This window comes from Raphanus sativus, chromosome 5, assembly GCF_000801105.2.
Source record: "Raphanus sativus cultivar WK10039 chromosome 5, ASM80110v3, whole genome shotgun sequence".
Taxonomy (NCBI): domain Eukaryota; kingdom Viridiplantae; phylum Streptophyta; class Magnoliopsida; order Brassicales; family Brassicaceae; genus Raphanus; species Raphanus sativus.
The window spans coordinates 17,418,618-17,437,418 of NC_079515.1; the positions used below are offsets into that span (position 1 = coordinate 17,418,618).

General features: G+C 35.0%; 1 protein-coding gene and 1 long non-coding RNA gene across 2 annotated transcripts; one reads left to right on the forward strand and one right to left on the reverse strand.

Moving 5' to 3' along the window:
• Positions 1-3,991: 3,991 nt before the first annotated feature.
• On the forward strand, positions 3,992-5,066 carry LOC108857230 (uncharacterized). The gene has a single exon (XM_018631187.2). The coding sequence runs from the start codon at positions 4,071-4,073 to the stop codon at positions 4,899-4,901; it is 831 nt and encodes a 276-aa protein (XP_018486689.1). The 5' UTR covers positions 3,992-4,070; the 3' UTR covers positions 4,902-5,066.
• Positions 5,067-11,652: 6,586 nt separating this feature from the next.
• On the reverse strand, positions 11,653-12,413 carry LOC130512654 (uncharacterized). Its single transcript, XR_008946227.1, has 2 exons — positions 12,195-12,413; positions 11,653-12,050 (listed from the first exon to the last, which is right to left on the reverse strand). It is a non-coding gene; the product is annotated as an uncharacterized LOC130512654 (long non-coding RNA).
• Positions 12,414-18,801: the final 6,388 nt, after the last annotated feature.

The following is an 18,801-nucleotide window of genomic DNA, read 5'->3' on the forward strand; positions in this document are numbered from 1 at the left end:
GTCACGATTATGAATGAAGAGGAAAAAATTACATGAAAACAGGATGCAAAAACAATTTCATAATATAAAGGTATGTAAACTAATTTCTAATAAACTGATTTGATTAATCGAGAGGTAACTCTGTTAAACATAGAGGAGAGTATACATTTGATTTAGCAGAGGTTGATATCAACTCGAGGATGAAACTCTCGTGATTGCATTTAACTCTTTGTTAACGCCTTTGGTAGTGTGACGTGAGGTTGTTGCCTCTGATTTACTGCCTTTCGCCATCATCTTCTTCCTCTTCTTCTACATAGAACGACCCTGTCAACCTGATGACCTCAGTTCCTTCACCTACTGAAACTCATCGCAATGTACTCTTCTGTGTTCGTTGAAACGTGTGTTTTTCTCACCATCCCCATCTGTGTCATTTGCACAGAAACAGAACACAGAAACATATGGAGATGAGATCAAACAAAATAATAAAAACATGAAACTCAATATTTAGTTTGGTTTTGAGGAGGACTACCTTCATCATCTTGATCCATTGGATCTACTTCATCCTCCTCCTAAGACGAGCTCCAGCCACCAGAACCAGACCCCAGGTTAGTATGTCTACTAGTACTAGACAAGGCAGCCATCAACGAAACTATGTTGTTTATTCCCTCTGAGACTTATAATATTAGTCTTGAGACTTGATTGCTTAATCCTGTTAATAACTTTATCTATCAGAGCAAATAAATCTATTTACAATTGGTTATCAAAACAGTTTATAAGGATTTCTAAATATATTATTAAGGTATAATTCATTTATAAGAGTTTATAAATCTTTTATAAGGGTTTATAAGACTTGCCTTGTTCTTGGTGGGCATGTAGAATGGCTCAAACACAAGAGGGAATGGTGTGTTCCGACCAAAAACTCTGCTTACTGGAGTTTCTAACTGCAGACGAAACAAGCCACTTTAAGAGATTACCTTTTGTAGATGAATTTAACCATGAGCTTCCTTTACCTTCAAGAAGCAACGTTCGAGGATTGTTGTGGTATTCCAAAGCCTCCTGTCACTGGAGCTTCGTGGCTTATCTGCAACCCCAAAGTGAAAGCAATCTATAACAAATCTTCAAGACCACTTGAGAAGAGAAGCTGGCTGATTTGGTGTATGTAGGAGAAAGAGAGGAGTACCTTTGGTTCAAAGAAGACAACAGGTTGGATCACAGATGGAGGACAACAGAAACAACCTTAATACCAAGGACATGGCAGAAGAAAGCCTCAGGGGATTCTGAATGGTAATATCCACCATGACCAACCACCCCATACGGTGCTCTTATAGTAAGTCCTATGAAGATCCATATTAAAAAGAGAAACTAATGAGTAAATGAGATACTGATGTCAAGTAAAGAAACAAAGCATACCTCCACAATTGAATTGGTTACCACTTCGGTATCTGAACTTTGCAGCTTCATTAACTATCTGTGAGTTTAAACCTCTGTCAGAAACTCATCAGTAGAAAAGTCAGATTCTTGGTTCAAAGGTGGGGAACATTTTCTTTACCTGATCAAAAGAGGAATACATGAGTCTCAGCTTCTTGTCTCATGTGGCTGTAACGTTGAGCTAAATGACGAGCATCTTCAAGAGGAGAACCAGCAACCATAGTTCTCAGAGGATCCAAAACCTTAACACAGCAAATTTTTTTAGTTTCTAATGTAAGTTTTTAGATTAAAACAGAGAAAATTTGAAGGGCAAAACCTGAGAAGACAAAAGCGAAGATCGAGAGGAGTCTATGCGGTTCAAATTGCGTAACGAATCGATGATCTCCATTCACAATCTGATTGAGCTGTTCGGGGATCTGAAACCCTAGCTTCGCGATCAAGTCCTCGAGATGCACCAGATTCCCGAAGTGGATCACCAATCCGCGCGAGAGGATCAAGTAATCGGAAATGTAATCAAGGATCCGGTAGCTAGGATGATGGATCGAGAAGACGACGGTTCTCACCGGACTGGTCCAATCTCGCCGGAAATGTCGAGCTAGGCAAACACGGTGAAGAAGAGCTAGGAGAACACGGTGAAGAAGAGATCGTGGGAGAGAGAATAGGTTTATTAGTCAGGGGTATAATGGTATTTTGATCATTAAAAATTTAGTGGTATAGTTGGTTAGTGTATAATTGAAAAGTGGTATCATGAAAGTGGTATTTTTGGCAATTTCCCTATTAATTAGATGATTTTTATAGTAAATACTTTTCATATATAGGATAATTGATCATAATATATATATATATATATATATATATATATATATACTAATTTTTATTTTTTAAAGACCTCTTAATATTATATATAAGAATATTTACATCTATATTTTGAAAGCGCGAGATAATTTCTCTGGGCATGGTTGGTATAGTACATTACCAGGCTTTGAAGGATTACTGGGTGCTAGAAATACGAGAGCAAGTCAATCACCTTTACATACGGAAGTGGAAGCTCTTATTTGGGCAATGGAATGTATGCGGAATTTAAGGCAGTATAATGTTATTATTTGCAACGGATTGTTCTCAATTGGTGAAGATGGTTTCGGAACCAGAAGAATGGCCGGCTTTTGCAAGCTACTTAGAGGACATCAGAAGTCTCAAGAGGAGTTTTCACAGCTCGGAGATTATCCATATATCAAGGACAAAAAACAAGAAGGCGGATGGCTTAGCACGTGGTGTGAGGCAACAGACGTCGTTTACTGTCCATATGGATACAGAGCAACCAAATTGGTTTACAGAGTCAATATGAGTCTGTAATCTTGCCGACAAAAAAAAAGCGCGAGATTATTTTATGTTGATAAAATTATTAACTCGTTTGTTTTATCACAATATAAATGAAAAATGTGTTTGTAAGACTTGTTTGTACTTGATACATATTTTACATATTTAATGGAAAAACCTGTAAATATTAAATATAAAAATTTCTAACCCATTAATTGTAGATTGATTTTGAAAAGTCAACTTTATTTTAAATTTTTAAATATTGATTTTTAAAAATAGTTAAAATTTATGTAAAATTATCATTTTAATGCATATATTTTGTAAATGTATGTCATATTGATTTAAAATAATTATTTCTATGATTTTATAATATTTTTTCAATATTATGAGTAGCTGTAACATTTAAAAAATAATAATTTTGTTTAAAGTTAATAAATTTATTTATTAAATATGATCATTGTATTTTTGTTTAAAATTAAAAATTAACATTTATGTGGTCATTTAAATGATATTTGCAACACATATGAATATTTTAAAATATATAAAATCTCCTCCACGTTTTTTAATTATAATTTAACTTTAGATGTTGAAAATATTTTTAAGTTTGCAAAATAGATCAAAACAATTATACAATCCCAAAATCAAGGGCTAGTTAAAATATGAGATTTTATTGTTGTTTGTTTATTTAAAAAAACTTAAAACTAAATATTGTTGGATTAAATAGGGTTTCTTTAGAATTAAATAGATTTGGTTAGGAGTTAAATAAAAAGTATATATTTTAGATAAAGTAGTGGCATATATCTGTAAATAGTTTCAAAACAGAAAGGTACCTCAAAAAAAAAATATTATATTTTAATAGTATTGATATGGGAAAAAAGGACAAATACAACAATTATCTAATTCTGTTTTTGTCTAATTATGGTGTGACAATATTCTGATGTACCAATGCTGGTGAATCCGCGATTGGTGCCTAGACCGAATATGTTTCCCAAATTAATTTAAATGATTTAAATGATACTACGGTGTAATATCTCAGGTAGACAAGATATTCAAATCTATATTAGTATTACTAAATATGAATTGCCGAGCATCTACCAGGATGTTTCATTTGTGAGTGTCCTTTGGTTTCCACGTAACTCATACGTAAATCATTGACGCGACAAATCTTGAGTCATGCCAAGAATCATGAATATTCAAAGGGCTCATTCGACATTTCATGAACTCAATGATTCAGATCCATAAACCACTATATAAAGGCTACAACACTTTAAAGAGATCTAAACAAACCCACACAACACTTCACCACTATCTCGTAATCTCTCTGTTCCTCTTTCTTGCAGCTGAAAATGACAGAAATTCATAAGTACATGATCGAGAACCCTATGTTCGAACCTTGCAAGCCACAAAAACGATATTATCACTCTTCTTCGTTGCTCTCCATCCTGTTATCGATCTTCACTTACGTTTTGATATTTTACGTTTTTGAAGTATCTCCATCGTCGGTCTTCAAAGATACAAAGGTTTTGTTCTTCATATCCAACACTCTTATCCTTATAATCACCGTTGATTATGGCGCTTTCACTGGTAACGAGAGGCACGACTTTTCCGGTGAGTATACTGCGGCAGCGGCAGCAGCGATGAGACGCCGTGCATATAACTACACTCCAGTTCCCGTCTTCACATACGGAGAAAACGCTAGACAGCAAAACTCTGGCCATGCAGAAATGAAGAACCGTAAAGATGTTGAAGAAGAATCGATGGTAAAAGATATTGTGTGTGTTTCATCGCCTCCTGAGAAAATAGTGAGCCAGGAAAAGTTGAGAGAAGATGTAGCAAAAGAGGAATACAAACCGGTTAGTGAAAAAAGTAGTGCCGTTAATGAAGAAAATCGCAAAGCAAGAAACCATGTGAACCGAAAATCTTATGGACGAACTAAATCAGATAAACCACGGCGGGTTAAGATAACCGAAGATGAAAAGGCCAAACGTAAAAGCTATCGTCGAAGCGAATCTGATAGCTCCAAATGGATGGTTGTTTCACAGAAACGGGAGAATGTTGAAGAAGAATCTGACGAGTTCTCAAAGATGTCTAACGAGGAACTGAACAGAAGAGTCGAAGACTTCATCCAAAGGTTCAATAGACAGATCAGATTACAATCACGAGTTTCATCTACATGATTTGAATTGCTCATAGTATAATAAAGCTAGTAAGAGCTTTTATTTTTTATTGCTAGAGTTCTTTTTTCTTTTTTATTAAGACTTTGTGATGAGATGACTATCTTTGCAGTCGTCGGTGTAAATTAATACACGACATGAAAAATATAATTGTTACTGCCCTGATAAGTTACGACTTTAAATATTTGATCCGTTGTTAGAAACAATGTATACTTTATCTAAAACATGATATATTGGTTTAACTACGTTCAATGTGTCAAGATTTGACTATTTGAAACTGAGAAATATTTTTTCTAATTTTCTTTATTAATATACGTAAGAGCATATGAACAAAGTTTAGAATGATCAAGATTAAAATGCCATTGATGAGGGCCATCAAACTTGAGGCCTAAAAATTTCCTTCAACTTTAGTACAAAGAGGAATTGAGTGAGATGAGAAGTCCTAAGATATGTTTTGGGTGAAAAAGTTAAATTTATTCGAGTCTCCGACACTAATGCATCTATTGTCGATAAATAAGTTTGAGAAATACTAAAGATATGAAAATGACTACAAGAAAAAAATGCTAACGGGTAATGGTCTAACTGGATTCGGATCAGATTTGTAAAAACATTTCCAAATAATGGACCACAAAAATTAATTACTAATAAAGTTAAAAGAGACATATTAGATGGGAATCGCCAGAAGGATAAAAGTTTTCAACACCAAGTTACAATTTCCATGCACGTTATTATCAGTAATGCATTAATGTTAGGAATTATCGATCGTTTGATTGCTTAAATAAATAACGACACAAAATTTTCAACCCAGTTCCCTTGCGGTACTTCTGGGGTGGGAACCGTCTCCCACAACATCCACTATCAATCAAAGGGGTTTACACAAACGCTCTAGGCGCTCTCTTCGTATAAACATGACATTAACAAAGAATAAGAAGATCAAAGAAACTCTATCCCTTAGAGACATGACTCGAACAATGTCTCTTAGTTTCTTCTACTCTTGATCTCTCTCTTAACTTCTCTTTGTTCTTGTGTTTAGGGTTTTTCCGGATCTCTCGGATGTTCTTTGTGCTTGGACGTTTTCTTATTTATATCAAAGATCACCGACTGTCATTTGTGCTTTTCCTTTTTCTCCATAATGACTTGTAGCCGACATATTCATATACACAATTTCCTTTTCTTGTACGTGAAGCAAGAGCTATCTTGAATTGGGTTTAGACAAAACTCAGCCCAATTTTCAAGCTCATGAAGAATTGATATATGAAGCCCATATACTTACAATCTCCACCTTAGGCTTCATTCTTCTCATTTATTTTGTTTGGCCCAGTGATTTATCACTTTGACCCTGCCCAAAAGAAGCTTTCTTTTTTTTTTCCCCCGATGACGAGAACATATCATCTCACAAACACAGTCGATGCCATCTCACCGGAAGTTATACCGTTCCCGACGAGTGTTCCGATCACCACTGCACTCTTGTGAATCACTGCCGCTGTTTTGTCTGAGAAAACCTTAAAGCTCTCGACTTCATTCAACAATCTTTCATCTCCTTTTCAGAGATCGAATCAACCAAGCTTCTTCTTCCTTATATCAACTTCAATCTCTGACTGCAATTCGATCAGCTTCTCATCATTACCCGAAGAACCTTCGCATACCAACCAATACACAACTGCATCTTTGCTCGTGAATCCTTCCTTCCCTTTGATATTGAAGTTCCAATTTCGGTTTGCAACTTCGGTGACTTCTCTTCACGAACTTGAGGTATCAACTTGTTCTATTCCACTGCCGTGTAGCTGTATGTTGATACCAACTCTGAGAATACCTACCAGCTTCTCCAGCGACCCTGTTGCCGCATTCTCCAGCTTCTCAGGTATTATTTTCCGCCTCCTCTGCTGTGTATAAGTCACATGACTCCCTTCAGCTTGCCGGCGATTTCCAATTTCCATCGATGAACCTGCTTTCCCATCGGTTCGCCACCATCGCAACTCCGATCCGAGACTGCGCTCCGACAATTACTTTGCCATTGAACTCAGATCAAGTTACTCCACCTTGAACTCTGATTCTTCCTTTGATTACACCACCGTCGACGCCACTGCTCCGTTTTCTTCTTGAGCTCAAAACCCAGAGAGATTCATGACTCTCTCTCAAGTTTCCATCTTCTCTCGAGCTATCATTGATGATCCTGTGATATCAATGCTCAAGAGCCTCCAGCCTCCGACTCATCTCCCTTGATAAGTTGCAAACAGAGCTAGCTTGTCTTTCTCTCTACAGTTTGTCTGGCGAAAGCCTTCGCCACCTCCACTGTCCAAGACGTTTCCTTGTGTAACCTCCTCCAGTGACCCTCTTGGTCGTACCATCACCACATACCTCCGTCGGTATCCATTAGCGACTCTGCCTCGTTTCCTTTCCACAGTAGCTCCACTTTATTTTACCATTCTCCACAGCACCACCTGAACGTGGAATAATCTTTTGTTTCCATTTAATGGTAACATCCTCAATAAAGCCTGCAACTAGTCAATTTGTTTTGTCTCTCTCCTGATTTCTCTAGGCTATGTAAAATCATAACTTGTGATTTTTCTGCAGTTTCTTCGGTGATCAGTCGAAGTACTTCTGCTCCCATGATGATTCCTGGTAAAACCACAAACTTGAACCATCCTTTTAGCCTCTGCAATTTTTTAGACTTATCTGAGACAGTGAAATCACAGCTTGGATTTCAACCTCTTTCTTCACACAGTAGCTCCTTGTGGAATCTAACCGTTGATTCCTTGTTTATTTCCAGCTACTCATGATGAAAGACCAACCTTCTCTCTTGCTTCCTGCAACTTCAGGTATATCCCATAACCTGATCCTCCTCTAGACTTGAGTTACAGCCTGTTTCTTTTTCCTTCTCTTACCAGCTCCTTTGGTGTACCCTTACACCTCCTTTGCTGGTCCTCGGCCACTCGTCTTCTTTCAGTTTATCCAGCAAACTGATTCACCTCCTCCACCATTTAAGATGTCCGGTAACTCTCGTTAGACCTTGTATCATCATCACCTATGCTTCTCTAATTTTTTTTCTCTCTCCGAGAACCTTAACGGAACCTGAAACCGTTTCAGATTTCCACGATGAACTCCACCTGGAACCAGAATCAACACTCCAGAACGTCTGATGCTTCACGGTTACGTTAAATCTTCACTGCGAGAGCTCAGCCTCGTCCCTTTTTCCATCCTTTAGGTAATTCCCTTTACCTTAAACCAATCAATCACACAGCCTCCTCCATGACCGTCATGAATCTGTTGTTGATCGAACTCATCCTCCCTTTGCATCTTGATTTCCTTTAATCAAATGCAATTACTTTTCTAAATCATATATGTTTCACCCAATGAAACAATCTCTGATTCAAAAATTCTTTTCTGTTTAAACCCCACAGCTTTGAATCCCTCTTTGTACCGCCGTTAACGGAACACGCCATCAAGCTACCACATTTGCTAGATAGACTTTCGACACAAACTTTGATCCAGCTTTCTTCTTAAACAGAATCTTAGTAACAACATTACACCTTGTTGCAAGATTTCTTCTGTATAAGATCTGCCTTGAACTCCTCTGTGTACCGCTGTTATCACTTAACAGAACCCGCCATCAAGCCATCATCCTTGCTACATAGACTTTTGACACACCCCTAGTCCAAGCATCTCTTCTACAGAACCTAACACACCCTTTGTGTTCTTTTTTACCTCTTGTAATTCTGATCCTTATCCCTGGCACTTAACCCCCTCATTGAAGACTTTATCAGACCTGATTTTATATGAACTTCTCATAAGCTCCCTCTACCTGCTTTGTCTCAAGCAGACTCCATATTTCACCTCCATACTCTTTCTGCTATAACCTTTCTCTTGAATCTCAGATTTTTAACATACTGTCGAAAAACTTTTCTACACATCCCTTTCCTAAGGCGTCCCCTAGACATGGATCTGTAAGTCCAGTTGTTTTATCAACCCATCCATGAACACCAAACTGAATAAACTTTTAACAACTAGAGCAAGCCAAGATACAACCTGATTTCACAGCAAAAAATCTTGACTTCTCTATTGTTAAAATCTATTCTACTTCCACTTGCTCTCCCAAAATCCTGATTCCATAAACGTAGCAGCCTTGAGTATCCAGAAACTTCAAACATCACAATTACCTTCTGCCTGCAGCGGAAACTTGTCGCTAAAGTTTTCAACGCGTACTTCTTTAAACCATGCATGATTCCCTTTGATCTTTCAAACTCCAACTCCTCAATGTGTCGACTCCATAATTTCACTAACACCCGCAATCAAAACCTGGATTGCTCTGATACCACTTGTTAGGAATTATCGATCGTTTGATTGCTTAAATAAATAATGACACAAGATTTTTAACCCAGTTCCCTTGCGGTACCTCTGGGGTGGGAACCGTCTCCCACAACATCTACTATCAATCAAAGGGGTTTACACAAACGCTCTAGGCGCTCTCTTCGTATAAACATGACATTAACAAAGAATAAGAAGATCAAAGAAACTCTATCCCTTAGAGACATGACTCGAACAATGTCTCTTAGTTTCTTCTACTCTTGATCTCTCTCTTAACTTCTCTTTGTTCTTGTGTTTAGGGTTTTTCTCGGATCTCTCGGATGTTCTTTGTGCTTGGACGTTTTCTTATTTATATCAAAGATCACCGACTGTCTTTTGTGCTTTTCCTTTTTCTCCATAATGACTTGTAGCCGACATATTCACATACACAATTTCCTTTTCTTGTACGTGAAGCAAGAGCTATCTTGAATTGGGTTTAGACAAAACTCAGCCCAATTTTCAAGCTCATGAAGAATTGATATATGAAGCCCATATACTTACAATTAATGCTAATGAAATCCTTAAAGAGTTTTCTCTCATGCACTCTGGTTTCGTTCTCAACAGGTTGTGATCTTTTCTTCCAAAACTTGAAATGCAAAGACCTTCCTTCAAGCATTTTCTCAATCTCCTTCATTGGCATTCCTTTTGTCTCCGGAACACACACCACAACAATGAAAAGACCAATGACTGAGAAGTGAGAACACTCAAAAATGAGAAGGTCCAAGATGTTCTTATAGCTTTAATTAAAGAAAGAAAAGATTGAGGCACAATCAAATTCGACATCCAATTAGCAGTTGCAGACCTGCAGTTGCAGAGATCCTCCACGACTCCTCTGAATCTCAATAGATAAATCTCTGAGTTAACTCTCTATGGAGCTATTAGTGATGGGCCTAACTCACACCCAAAAGCTAGCTCAAGAGTGGAGTATTGCCCAATCACATATATACTGCCCAAGGATACTATATGTAACCGATGTGGGACTTAATACACCCCCTTCACGCTCAGGATTAGACATCTATAGCTTGAAGTTTGTGGGACTGGACATCCACGGGTGGGCCACATCGAGAAATTGAAACCATGCTCTGATACCATATTAGTGATGGACCTAACTCACACCCATGGATGTCCAGTCCCACAAACTTCACGCTACAGATGTCCATTCTTGAGCGTGAAGGGGGATGTATTAAGTCCCACATTGGTTACATATAGTATCCTTGGGCAGTATATATGTGATTGGGCAATCTTCCACTCTTGAGCTAGCTTTTAGGTGTGAGTTACGCCCATCACTAATATGATATCAGAGCCAAGTTTCAATTTCTCGATGTGGCCCACCCGTGGATGTCCAGTCTCACAAACTTCACGCTACAGATGTCCAATCCTGAGCGTGAGGGGGGGGTGTATTAAGTCCCACATCGGTTACATATAGTATCCTTGGGCAGTATATATGTGATTGGGCAATCCTCCACTCTTGAGCTAGCTTTTGGGTGTGAGTTAGGCTCATAACTAATATGGTTAGTATTAAGTCCCACATCGGTTACATGTAGTATCCTTGGGCAGTATATATGTGATTTGGCAATCCTCCACTCTTGAGTTAGCTTTTGGGTGTGAGTTAGGCCCATCACTAATATGGTATCAGAGCCAGGTTTCAATTTCTCGATGTGGCCTACCCGTGGATGTCCAGTCCCACAAACTTCACGCTACAGATGTCCAATCCTGAGCGTGAGGGGGGTGTATTGAGTCCCACATCGGTTACATATAGTATCCTTGGGCAGTATATATGTGATTGGGCAATCTTCCACTCTTGAGCTAGTTTTTGGGTGTGAATTAGGCCCATCACTAATAGGAGAAGTCCCCATTCCCGGAGAGAAGAAAATGATATAAAGTCCGAATCCAAGAAGAGCAAACCAACCAAAGTTACTAGGACATCCTTTGGTGTAGCAAAACCTGTTTTGGTTGTGCCATAAATCCTTAAAGAATCATTAGATACCCAACAAGCCCCAGAATATTCCTGAAATCATCATATAAAAATGGCTAATGTTTTTGAGTAAAAACGTTTACATTATTTCCTTCAGTACCTTTCCATTGGAAGATGAGCAAAACCCGCAAGATGGAGAAGAAGATTTCAACAAGTCCACTAGTAGAAAAAAACGCCACAGCCACGTTTTTTTCCGTAGCTATGAACCAAATTTTGTAGCTATATGAAGAGTTAGCCACGAAATGCTACGAATAAAAAATGTGGCTATAGGAGCGTAGCAAATTTGGACCGTGTCAAAATCGTAGCAAACAAGCCACGATTTGGTACGAAACGTTTCGTAGTGCTACGAATCAAACACGTTCACATTCGTATCTATTTGCTACGAAATGAAACATGGCAAATTTGTGGGTATTTAAAAAAAAATTAGAAGAAATAACAGTATAAATTTTTTATTTTAAAATTATTATTTAATATATTATACAAAATACACATATATACATAAATATAAAGATAAATGCATATATACACACAAATACATCGTATCTATACGGGTATAGGGTTCTTCCGGAGACGTCACCGTCGGCTTCAGCACCTCCACAGCCGCAGCTTCCGCGCTTCACCATCAACTCCGTTGTGTTTCCTTCTTCGCACCACCAGCTCCGGCGTGTCTGCTCCGTCCCAATACCACCTCCGGCGCGTCTTCTCTTTCACACCATCACCTCCGGCGCTCTTTCAGTCACACCATCACCTCCGACGCGTTTCCTCCGTCGCACTACGACCTCCGGCGTATCTTCTCCTTCTCCTTCCCGTTTCATCTCTTTTCCTTCTCAGATCTGTAAACAAAACAAAAAAAAATTTAGAAATAGCTTAAGGAGATGCAGAGAAAGAGATTAGGAAGAGGATGAAACACTTGCTTCTTCACAAAAGATGAAGAAAGATGATGAAACACAGAGTCATGGGATCGTCTTGGTCTCCACCTCCACGACAATGGCGACTGATGCTAACGACGGCAGGCTTGGATAGAGGCTGAGCAGGGATAGGCATGAAGATAAATGGAGATTGAGCAAGGCAGGGAGATGGCCGGAGGAGATAAATTGAGATTGAGAATAAGAAAAAAGAGAGAAGTTTGGCTTTCAAGATCTGTTTCTCGGTTTCTCCGAGGAAAGAAGAAGACGAAAGAGAGAAGTTGAGATTGATTTCCCACCATTAGATTTAACTTTAATCAATGGCTGTAATTGATCTGACCAAATCCTTGCCATTAGCTATCACCCAATGAAAAAACAGTTTTATTCTTTTTAAAATTTGCTTGTTATTTGGTATTGTATTTTGCTTTTGATTCTTATGTTTGAACGTAAAGTTTAAGGATAAAACTTTATAGTATATAGTTTTGAATTATGAAGTATTTTGACATATAGTTGAATAAAGTTTGTGGTTAAGTTTGTTTTGTAAAATAATTATTTTAATTGTATATGTAAAATTTTAGTGTTTGGATTTTTGTCTTTGAAGTTAAGGGATTAAATTTTAAGATTATAATTAATGTTTGAGATTTAAGCTTAACTAGATCTTGACCCGCGCTTTGGAAGCGCGGAATATTTTACGATGAAAAATTTCACTAATAACTTAACAAATATTTTGGTAATTTTTAAAAATGTATATTTAAAATATTTTTGCATTTAAATCAGTGTTTTTAAATTCAACCCGATTGTGATTATATCGGTTAATTCGGAGATCTGACAATTCAATTTAGGTTTTTAAAATATTCATATTAAAAAAATTACTAAAACCCAAGATTAACCGATTGAAGTGTTGGATGACCGATATGTAATCTAATTTGATTTAAATTGTAACAATTTCATAATTTGTAATCTTATACTCCAAATTTTAAAGTTTATTATTTTAAAATTTATGAAATTATGATGTTTCTACAAAATTTTAAAAAGAAAATGATAGATATAACATAACTAAGATTAATTATTGTATTGTTTGGAAACATTGATAGTAGTATAAAAAATATATTGTTTGGAAACATTGATAGTAGTATATAGAAATAAATATATTGTTTGAAAACATAGATAGTAATATAAAGAAAGAAACATTAATGATTTAATGTAAGTTTAACTATAAAGTATAAAGGTGTATTTAATTTAAAAACTTACAAAATAAATATTAGGTCCAATAGAATGTTTCTATTTTAATAAGATAGATAAGTATAGATTTATGATTTATGTTTAGATTTAAGCTTAATAAGCTAGAATTTAGGTATAGTGTTGAGTTATGTTTAGATTTATGATTTGAGGTTGATGTTTAGAGTGTAGGGTTTGGAGTATATAGTGTTGAGTTTAATTAAAAGTTAAATTTGAAGATTAGGTTTAAGATTGATGGTTAAGTGATAAAAATAGATATAGAGTTTATAAGAGTTTTGAATGTATAGTTGTGTTTGATGTTAGGGTATAGTGTAGAGTTTGATTGAAGTTTAAAGTTAGTGTTGTGGGAGTTATATTTTAAAAGATAAAAAATTAATAAAAATTGAAAATACAAGGTTATAATATGAAGATATTGTAATTTTAAAGGTTGTATTTAAAGTTTAGGGTTTAAAAATATGTTTAGGGTTTAGGGTTTCACATAGCCACGAAAAAATCGTGGCAAAATTGTGGATATTTTGCATTAGCTACGTTTATAACTACGTTTTATTTCGTAGCAAGCCTGCCACGAGATATTCGTAGCAAAATCCTAGTTTTTTTTGCTACGCTTTATTTCGTGACAATTTCGTAGCATGTTTTGCTACGATTTAGTCACAAAAAGCTACGTTTTGTATTTCGTGGCTTTTTGTAGCATTTTCGTGGCATTTTAAAAATTGCCACGAAATTTTCGTAGCAATTTCGTGACTATGAGCAAAATTTCTACTAGTGGTCGTACAATCCGAGCTTTGGTTCCTATAGCTGAGTTATAGGAACCAAAATACCATACTCGATACAGTAATAAAAGTATATGCTGATTGTTATATATGTCATGCTTACGGTCTAGTTATGGAAGAAACCGGGTGAAGTTGAAAAATAGGCCGATGGCTAGATTACAAGGTTTGCAGTTTTTACACATTTAATGTTATTTCATTTTCAGAATTATAAATTATGGGCAAGAGACCCTCCAAATTTATTTATGTTTAAGTAGTTTGGTGGTTTCTGCAAAACCTTTGTCTTGATAACTGGATTAGGAAACAAATTAACGGGGAAAAACTTTTAAAACTTTATTTTCTTTTGGCGGTGGATTGTGCCGTGCCTCTGACGGCAAACATGAGAAAGGTCTGTCAGTAGCAGTGATGGATTTTGGCCTTCATTGCCGTATTGAGTACGTATCCAACTACATATATACTAATTAGGGTGAAGCATGGATTACCAAGATCAAGTTAAGCTCAGGCTCAAGCATTTATCAGATAAATATGGCGTGGTCCTTAGATATTCATGGTGTTACACATGGCATATAAGTGACCACCCTATTGGATTTCCTATTTGTACCTCTTCCAGGATCTAAGTCGATTTTGTACTTAAAACGTAGATATGTGGATCCGTATATATGTTGACAAAAAGGAAAACAAAAAAAAAAGCATATGGATCTATAATGTGTATATGTAAATCAGATTTTGTATGAATCTGGTAATAATATGCATCACACGATTGGCTTAGTCGTAAGGGGGCAACGTGGTCCCAAATTAATACTCTCTCTGTTTTATAATAAGTGTCATTCTGACCTCATTTTCTTGTTATACAAAGAGTGTCACTTTACAATTCCAATGTAAATTATACTAACTTTCAGCTGAAAATTAATTGCAAACTGCATTGATTTTATAAATAATTTTATTTATCTAAAATACTATTGGTCAAAAAGATATAATTAATTACAACTTACATTTATTTCAACAACTTTCTTAATCTGTGTGAAAAATGTCATAACGATACTCTTTAAGAAACGGAGGGAGTACGAAATTGCTTTGACTTCAGGCACTGATTCTTAAATGTCATCCCAACTTAACTGGTTATACATTGTCAGTGTCCATGCATTAGGATTTCACAAAGTTTTTTTAAAAGGTTCATTTTCTGTTTACTTACTTTGTAATTTTTTATATCTTTTACCTTTTGCTAGTTCGATCGATCATATTGTTCACGTAGTTTTTCACTCCCTTTCCCTTGCAAGGATATAAAAATAAGAGACAGTGGGGTACGATTTTGTGGAAAATGAGCATCTATTCTATTAATTTTGCAGTGTGACCCATTGATATCAGTTGTGTCCAACAATTATTTTTCCACGATACCCAACTTTTTATATGATAACTACCTAATAATCACCCCCATCAGTTGTAGCCTAATAAGCATCCATAACTGCATCAATATAACTTATCACAATTCTTATGAATACATATTCGAAAAACATTCGAACACGGGTGTGAAGGGCGATTACTAGGCGGAGCGCTGGGCAGAGGCCAAGCATGGCGACGGGTGAAGAAATCGGTTTTGCCAACTATCCATTTTTGGAGTTTAAATGGTTGGAATCGAGTATTAGATGTGAGATTTACAGATTTAATATAAAACCTATAAGAAAACACACAAGATTTTGTCGAATCATGACATATCTCTGATAACTGTAATGGTGAAAATTGCAGAAACCCTTATCTACACCTAATTGAAGAAGATGGTATATTTACGGTTTTGCCATTTATTAAAAATATTAAAAAAGAAAAGAAAATGTTGCACGTGCTGGAACGATATGTGAAAATAGGTGATCTACCGGTGGGATACATTTGATATTTTTACATAAAATAACTAATATAATTTTATAAATAAAAATGAAGAAAGAAACACACTAAAATTATTTCGAGATTTTTTTTTGAGCAACAACTATTTCCAGATTAATCCTAGACTAATCTTCATTTTTTTGTTCACCAGGCCAACATATCGACTAAATGGAATAATATTATTATTGTTGATCTAAATGGATAGTCCTATTAAATCTTAAAAAGAAATGAATTTATATATACTTTGATCGGCTATATAGATGGGTTTAGATACCTAACATCTTTAAGAATATAATAACCTATATGTGGTATTATTTATTCAAATTAAAAAATATATTGGTTGACAAATAATTACAGTTTTTAGCAATTATTACGTAGTGAATTAATTGAGATGGAGCATGAGTATTTGGATATCCGTTTGAATAATGGTTAGTTCTTTCAAATACCACTTTTTATAAAAAAAAGAACATATTAATGTATTATAAAATATATTTGTAGTATTATTTATTCAAATTAAAATATGTATTGGTTGACAAATAATTACAATTTCTATTAAGTAGTGAATTAATTGAGATTAAGCATGGGTGTTTGGATATCCACTCGAATAAAGGTTAATTCTTTCGAATATCACTTTTTTTTAAAGAACACACTAATGTATTATTAAAAAAATGGACGTGTTCGAGTTGGATCATCATACATATGAGTAGGTATGGTTCTCATATAAAATACATTACTTTTTATAGATATTCGTTATATCAGATTCTGGTTTGGCTATTTTTAAGCGAAACTATCTGTTTCAGTTATATATTTTATATCCAATTTTCTAAACTTATCCAAAATAATATCTAACACACACACACACACACACACATATATATATACACGAAATCTCTATATATACTCATTTGGTTTTTGGTGTTGAATTGATCGGAGTTTATTTTCGGTTTTTCGAATATAGCAATCATACATATATATACTGGGTCCAATCAAGGTTTGGGATAATGATTTTTGAACAGTGGAGGATTTAGAAATGTTAGTAACGCAAAAATTATATTCAAATTTGATTATACTTTTTAAATCTATTGCCTATTTGCATATAGGTATTCTAAAACCTGATTATGTATTCTATAATCAAAATTATTTCGATTAGAACATTAAACATATAGTAATTTTCACACTTATAATGTTATTTTTAACACTTAAATGTAGATATGCAGTTAAAAATACAAATTTATATCAAAGAAATTTAATATTTTTCAGAAATAAAATAAATAATATACCCGCCCTCTTGAGGGCGGGTCAATCTCTAGTCTATTCTATTAATTCTGCAGTTTGTCATATTGATAAAGGTTGTGTCCATCTTTTAAATTTTATAATTCTCTTTTAATACACTTTATTTAATTGCTTATAAGTTATAACCGTCCGTTCCATTAATCAAAACAATAACTGCCCTTACACCTCGAATATTAAGGGCCTGACTGGTGTAACCGCAGCGGTTGCGGTTGCGGTTGCGGGAGTTTGCGGGTGCGGGTGGTTGCGGTTTTAAGCGTTTTTTAGAGATTTGTACGACTGGTATAGCTGTTAGAAATTGTTGCGTTTGCGGGACTCTTATGACTGGTAAACTACAAAACGCAACATCTGTTAAATAATAATTTAACAATATTTATATTTTATGTAATTATAAAAATATTAAAAATCATAATAATATGATAAATATAAAATTTATATTTATAAAATCATATTATTCAATTTTAAAAATTTATAGAAAATATTTTAGTTTTGAATTTTATAATATAAATTGAAATATAATATGAATACATTTTACAATTTCTATTATTTCAATTGAAAAATTTTATTGGATATTTTTAGTATTATTTTTATTTATTCTGTTTTTAAAGAAAAAAAATTTACCCTCCCGCAACCGCCCGCAACCGCAAACGCTAGCTGGAACCAGCTTTTGATTTTAAGAGGTTCGGAGCGGTTTGAAGCGATTTGTAGTGTTTTCTGTGATTGTTTCGAAACGCCAACAACCGCTATAAATCGCAAAAGCTGCGTTTGCGGGTGGTAGCGGGAAAACCAGTCGGCACCTAACTCGAATATTAACTGACCTTACACTTTATATCTCGGCCCAATTGATATCTATTAAATCAGACCCATTACTAATCACCCTATCCAGTATCCACATATTCCCGCCCCACCCAATTTATTTCCCAATAATCAACCTTTTTGGCGGGCATATAAAAACAAAATTAAAAATATCAAAATAATCAAATAAAAAGAACTGCAACAAATAAGAATTTGAATTACCTACGATTTACTATAGTAACATGTCCTGGATATTATATTATTTGTCGGAGTAGTATACTATTTTGTACATATCTTAAAATTATCATTAAAATAACTTTTAATCTAAGATAAATCAAAATATAAACTTATAATCTATACTATTAAAAAGTATATAATATTGTTTATATGTCCATATAAATATAACTTTTTAACTTTTAATTTTATTTTTAAAAAAAACACGCCAACAACTAATTGGTCGAAAAACTACTATTTTTAAGAATACGCAAATAAGAAAAAACAGTTACACAACTTTTTTCAAAAGAATTCAAACTAACACATGCCAGTTTGTTGAATAGACGACAATTTGTTGTTTCTTGCTGGTTACAGCTTGAATTTTATAAATATTATATTTTTTAAAAATATTAAAATAAAAAAATATATCCGTCTTTTTAAGGACGGATCATAAGTTTGGTCCAATTATTTGAAAAATCGAATTGTGGGTGTGGGTTATG

Bases quoted from the DNA above. Each gene is read 5' to 3' on its own strand.
- LOC108857230 (XM_018631187.2), top strand. From the start codon at position 4,071: ATGACAGAAATTCATAAGTACATGATCGAGAACCCTATGTTCGAACCT.